Source organism: Miscanthus floridulus, chromosome 11 (assembly GCF_019320115.1).
Source record: "Miscanthus floridulus cultivar M001 chromosome 11, ASM1932011v1, whole genome shotgun sequence".
Lineage (NCBI taxonomy): Eukaryota > Viridiplantae > Streptophyta > Magnoliopsida > Poales > Poaceae > Miscanthus > Miscanthus floridulus.
In genome coordinates this window covers 2,571,894-2,578,726 of record NC_089590.1, presented here as the reverse complement: position 1 = coordinate 2,578,726, position 6,833 = coordinate 2,571,894, and the positions used below count along the sequence as shown (strand labels likewise).

The following is a 6,833-nucleotide window of genomic DNA, read 5'->3' as shown; positions in this document are numbered from 1 at the left end:
TTGATTTAAATTATAACATCCTAGGGGACGATTTGGTGGTGTGCCTGATCGCAATCCGTGGACAAATGGATGAGACGGCAAGTGAGTCCACCACGCACATCAGTGACATGGAGCAATGCATGTCGGCTAGAATACAAACTTTGTGTTCTACCATCCCTACGGATGTTGTGGCGGCAATGGAATGGTTCTGAATCTTTTCTCTTAGTATATTGCAACCCCCAAAATAAACTGATGAAAATACAACCGAGCCAATTAGCAGATCAGATCAAATGCGCTGTAGCCAGTAGGTTATATATTAGATACCATGCGCTGGATTGCCAGTGCATGGTTCGCTCCTAGCCAGCAAGCAAGTTTGTGTTAAGTAGCCTCAGCCTAGGATATCTGAATGGCAAGGCAGATGGCTCGGAAATCATATCTAAACATGTCAAAATTGAAGAAGGATGAAGATAGCATTTAGGACTGAATCAAATTATTATTCATTCCAAAAAATTCTCAGTATATGCGGCATACTAAATTTGAGAATATCATTTTCTTTTTGCGTAAATGAGACTCTATATAGTTAAGCATTATCAGAAATCCAGAGGTCGAAGTCTCAGCTGCATCGTGCGCTCTGGGCGAAGGCGCTGATGGGGAACGACTGGGTAGACTTCTCTAGCTGAATGTTGAGCTGGTTATCAGAACGGCTGACTTGGTTCAACCCGAGCCATGCGAACTCCACCTGAATCCTCACGCCAGATACACGGCTAATGGACCCAGATGTGATGATCCCGCTGACGCTGCTCCCGTACCGAAACTTGAATTGCTTTCCGGCGATAGTGACAAAGAAATTGCACTCGCCAGGAAGCGTCACCTCAAAACCGCCACCAGGGTGGAGCACGTAATACTTCACACCGAGTGGTAGAAGTCCCCTTGGCAAGTTGTTCTGCTCAAGGACATCATAGGCTGTTTTGGCCGCATCGTCCCCGGTCAAGTTGGCTGAGGTGGTTGCTGTGGCGGAGACGGCTTGCAGGATGGAAGCAGCCATAAGGACAATGGCGACGAGGACAAGCTCCTGGCGGTGGCACATGACTGCTATGTTTTTTTTTTTTGTGTCTTACCTTGTGGATTTGGTAATATAAGCACAAGTGTAATCTATCGACTAGGCAACTGCGTCTCCCTCCAATTTATATAGTCCCACCATCCGACACCGTTAGAATCAGGTGTTAATTACATTTATTTTAGCATTACAGGCAGCCAATAAAACGATCAAGAAATTAAAATGAAATTAATACAAATATTCTGTTTTCAATTAATTTCTGCATGCATGGACCAAGGAATCCAATTAAATAAAAATCAAATTGAAGTGAAAAATGAATGCAGACATTTCGTTTACATTTTTATACTAATAGTGTAGCCCGACCAACCCAATTAATGAATAATTAATTAGCATTGATTTTTTGAATTAACTTTTCCATTGAAACATCCATTGAAAAGATAGAGAAATCACTACCGGAAACAGTAGCTTTGCCGTGTGCCAAAACACTCAGCAAAGGATTTGCCGAGTGTAACACTTGGCAAACAGCACATGACATCTACAGTGTCGGCAAACGTCTCTGTGCCGAGTGTTTTTTATCAGGCACTCGGCAAATACTTTGCTGAGAGCTGAAACCGACGCTCGGCAAAAAAAAAGTAACATGACGGCGTAGAGACGGTCACGGCGTGTTTGTTGAGTGTCCGGGATTTGACACTCGGCAAAGCAGCCATGTTTGCCGAGTGCCCAAGCCCTAACACTCGGCAAATATGCCCTGGTTTGCCGAGTGTCCAGGCACTGACACTCGGCAAACATGGCTGATTTACCGATTGTCAAATCGTGGATACTTGGCAAACATGGCTGCCTTGCTGAGTGTCAAATCCCGAACACTCAGCAAAGACTGGCCCGGAATGTATAGATTTTGACCACGTGTCCTCTTTGCCGAGTGTTTTTCCCTTGGTACTCGGCAAAAGGCCTCTTTGCCGAGTGTAACACTCGGCAAAGCGACCATGTATTTTCAGTTTTTATGGTTCGGTCACGTATAACGTACCCCACTCAAATAAACATTACAAGCATCACACATAGTTCACAATAAACATCACAGACAGTTCATATAGATATATCGACAACACATAAATGCAAATAAACATCAGAATCACAACTAGGTTCATTCACAACCATAAATGCAAATAAAATTCACTGAGTGTAATGGTGTCCACTGAGTAGTCACTACTAATCCACAAATGAAAATGCAAATAAAATCACAAGTAGTCACTAAGGAGGTCATGGTGTCCATTGTGACCACACTTGGTCATGAGGCTCATTCGATGCCACGGATTGATTCTGCACAAAGAAAAAGTGATAAATCATTCTAGTTTCTAGTTTATTTCTAGTTTGTAAAATATAAATCATTTTAGTTTCTAGTTTATTTCTAGTTTCTAGTTTATTTTTAGTTTCTAGTTTCTAGTGTCTGGGCATCTTTGTAAGATTAATTCTGCATAAATTAGAAATGGTGATTATAAGGTTGTGAAGTGACTCACAGTCCCTAAAACAGTATTTGGAGCAGGTTAAGGAGGAGAGGCTAGCATCGGTGGAGGAGGTTGACCGATTGCAGCGTAAGCACCCCTCACATATTCAAACATCTGCAGCCGCTCTGTCTCCATCCTCTATCGCTCTGCCTCCATCCTCTGCCGCCCTGCCTCCATCTTCGCCTCTAGCTCCTCCCGACGCATCGTTTCTTTTTCCAGCTGAGCCTACAATATTTCATCCCAATGTTACAATGCAATGCAAAAGTATGTAAAAATCAATGAATAATGAATAAAACAAAAATAACCTGGAGTGCGTTCATCTAGAACAGTGTAAAGTCTGGCCATGGGCGTATCGCGGGGCTGGAACTCGTGCTTCATTCTCAAATCTGGGAGAGAGTGGGAGTACTAGCCGGGCCAGGGCTGGGCTGGGGCAGGGGGCCGGCGGCCGCAGGGCAGGTCACCGGGGGTAGGGCGGCGAGGGGGGAGGCGCATGGGGGGAGTGCCTGATAATGGGCGCTCGGCAAACCTATTTTTTCGTTTTCCTTCCTTTCCGGGACGTGTTTTTCTCAATTTGTTCCAATGTACTTTGAAAAAACTTTGTCAAATTGACTCAACAATATATATTTGATTTTTCTAGGAATATTATTCCATTATTTTTTGCAGTTACAGCTCAAATTTAATTTATATCAATTAAAATTCTATAATTGCACATAATAAATTAAAATTATCAAACGGATCCAAAAACTTACCAAAATTTCACATGAAACAATCTATGTTCTCTATTGCCTATACAAAAAGTTTTAAAGCCAAACCCCAATTCGACCATCACTTTGACTCCAAATCTTACCGAATCCTTCTCAACGCTACGATTTTTCTTCTGAGATGCTTTGGTTTGTAAATATCATACGTGACAAATTGTACCAAACCTTCTCAATTTTTTTACAATAGCCTCCACGTATGATATCATCACGTCATGAGAAATCTCATGATTTTCATATTTGGTTTTGCTTTTTTTAGAATTTAAAAACCATTCGGCCACACGTCCGTGGTCGTGTTTCCTTGCATTTCCCGGGTAAGGCCTCACGGACTTAATAACATGAATATCATTTTTCTACTGATTTTATTCTATTATTTGAATCACTTGCAGTTCAAATTTGACTTATACCAAAAAATTCCTTAAAATACAATAAATTAATTAAATATAGCAAATAGGTCCAAAAATATACCAAATCTTAACATGGAGTACCACACGTTATATGTGGAGGGTAGAAAAAAGTTTCAAGGTCAGAAGAGAAAAAAACTTGTTTCTTTGCCGAGTGCTAAACAAATACACTCGGCAAGCATATTTCTTTGCCGAGTGTATTTGTTTGCTGAGTGTTTCCACTGACGGACACTCGGCAAACGCACTAAGGGACGGCACACGGACTAATGGTTGTCCACGTGGTGGTTCTTTGCTGAGTGCCTAGCTTTTGCAGAGTGTTTTTTTTTCTGGTACCAAGTGCCAAACTTTGCCGAGTGTTTTTTGCCTTTTTTTTGTTTAGTGCAATTATTTTACCGAACGTTTTTTCGTAAAGCAATCGGCAAAGATCTTCTTTGCAGAGTGCCCGATATAATGCTCTCAACAAACATTATTGCACTCGGCAAACACCCATCCAGTAGTGAATACTTTGTAAGGACAATCCCAATGGTTGAAACTACGCACGCTATCCATAGTTCCACATCAACGATAAATCATCTATAGAAACTATTGCACATAATGGAGGTTTCTTTCCCTAATAAATATTGCCTCTTTTTTTTTGTTTCTCTCTCCTAAGTCGCATCATCTTCCTCCTAGCACAAGGTGCGAGCTCGTGCTCAGCCTGCACGGACACGAGCACGGAGGAGCCTCGGCCGGCCTCCACCTCGACATGCAGGGTCACGTGCTTGCGCCCATCAACGTCGTGGAGCCCAGCCTCGGCCGAAGAGTAGCCATCGAGCGCCTCCAAGGCCGACGGCGAGCGGCCTGGGCAGCGGCGACTACGGCCTGCGCGCACGACGAGGGCGGAGGAGCCTTGGCCGGCCCCCACGTGGCCATGGAGGACCGTGTGCTCGTTCCCGTCGTCGTCATGGAGCCCAGCCTCAGCTGGACAACAATGTGGAGCGTAGCATGAGTGGAAGGCGACGAACGGAAGGCGAGCGCAGCCAGGGCGGGCGAGCGAGTGCGGCGACCGGCAAGCGAGCGCGACAGCCGGCCGGTGAGAGTGGCGGCACGGGCGACCGGAAGCGAGCGCAGCGGTGCGGGCTGACGAGCGTGAGGGCCGGCCTGCGAGCGCAGGCAGGAACGCACGGTCTCATCCGCGGCGACGACCCATCGCGGGCCCCACCTGGAAACCGCTGGTTTCTTCCCATCAGTGAAATCGTCGTTTCTTGCTATCTCGGGTCGAGCGTAGACGTGGTTTCGCTTCCTGAATGTTTTCCTCTCTTTACTCATTAATTAGCCTACCATGCATATCAGCATTTTGCTTAGCTGGCAAGTTATTTAATAGGGATAGAAACTACTATTAATACTCCATTGGGAGTGCCCTAAGAGCACAGCAGTAGAGATCTTGCGTACCAGATTCGAGAATATTGATGTTTATGGGACATTAGTGTTTATCCAAATTCACTAAAAGTTATGAATTTCATGCCCGTGGAATTTTCAGCGACGACCATGCTCATTCAAGTTTAGCAAGACATGACAAATATTTATATAGTGTGCTAACATAATTCTTGAACATCAAATTCTTAAATTTGGTCTTTATGTTGTTACTAGCACATATGAACATGCGTTGCAAATAAATGATGTCCAAATTGCTGCAACGTCAACTAGGCGACTTACACAACTCAAAAATTTATGCGATATATTCGTGTCATCTGTTCTAATACATCTTCAAATTGTACTCTATGTTGTGCCTGAATGCATGTTATTCTAAATCGCATATAGATATGAGTGGCTTATAGATTTACCAATGATCGTATCATATGTTCAAATGTGTTTTTGATTCGGACCTGTACCATGTTTGAACACCCTACTGAACTTGTGCTAGCACAGAAGAGAGTGGTAGGCCTTACACTACTACAGGAATCGTTTCCAAGACGGGCAAAACTGGTTTCGGAGGCATGCACAATGCCTATCTGTGTTAAAGCAGATTTACGAAGGTAGACACAATGCCCATCTGCGTTAATCAATCAGAAAATACAAAAAAAGGAAAACATGTGGACGAGCCCACAGAGCCCATCCACCCGCCCGACGAGCCCATCCGTGGGCCGCCGCCACTGCCGCTCGTAGGATCAACGCGTCGCCAGCGCCGCTCGCTGCATCTGAGCACCCGCCGCCAGATCCGGGCACCTGCCGCCAGATCTTAGCACCCGCTCACCGGATCTGAGCTCCCGCCACCGGATCCGATGCCTAGCCGCCACGAATTGAAGCCCCCACGCGCCATTGCGCGTGGAACCCCGCCGCTGGATCCGCCACCGACAGTCATCGCGAGGAGATGGAGAAGGGTCAGATCTGTCATAGGGGTGCCACCACTGGGACACACGGACACCCGACACCGGGGCGCGCGGCCACCCCCATCGCCAGGGTGCGAGAGGCACCCGCCGCCGGATCCACCACCGGGATTCGCCGTGAGGAGATGGAGGGAGGAGGGAGAGGGAGGAGAGGGAGGTTCAGGAGGAGGGAATTTCGGAGGAAGGGCCGAGGAGCAACCCTATCGGGCCGCGAGGAGAGGGATGAGGGGCGCCACGATTTTCAGAGGGAGAGGAGGCTGGTGAGAGAGTTGAGTGAATGAGAAACCCTAAGTTCACCTGTTTATACTCGAACACATCTATCGAGCCTCTTGGGACTCAACTTTTTTTTCTTCTTATGTGGGCCTTTTAGGAGGTCCGCTTCTGAAAATGGCCTCTATTTTTAGAGACGGATCACTTAAGAGGCCCGCCTCCGGTAATGGATTTACCGAGGCGGTCGTTTTTTTAGCGCCTCCAAAAATATGGTCAGTCCGCCTCCCAAAATCACTGCATATTTTAGGAGACGCCTAGACTTTTTGCATGTCTGGGAAAATCATGGGGCCCTGCTTCGCAAAATCATTTTTGTAGTAGTCATGAAAACACTCTATTCCAATATTTTTTTAGGAATCAGAATCTGTCCCGTGCTTTGACATGCGGTATTAACCTGTATGGGGCACCAGAGAGGATTTGTTTTGTCGGGCCCTGATCATACGGCAGAGCAATAAAGGTTGAAGAAACCTGCCACTCTTTACTATCAGGGACGATTGATT

General features: G+C 45.8%; 1 protein-coding gene across 1 annotated transcript; it reads right to left on the bottom strand.

Moving 5' to 3' along the window:
* Window positions 1-592: 592 nt before the first annotated feature.
* On the bottom strand, window positions 593-1,066 carry LOC136494012 (uncharacterized). Its single transcript, XM_066490151.1, has one exon. The coding sequence runs from the start codon at window positions 1,064-1,066 to the stop codon at window positions 593-595; it is 474 nt and encodes a 157-aa protein (XP_066346248.1).
* Window positions 1,067-6,833: the final 5,767 nt, after the last annotated feature.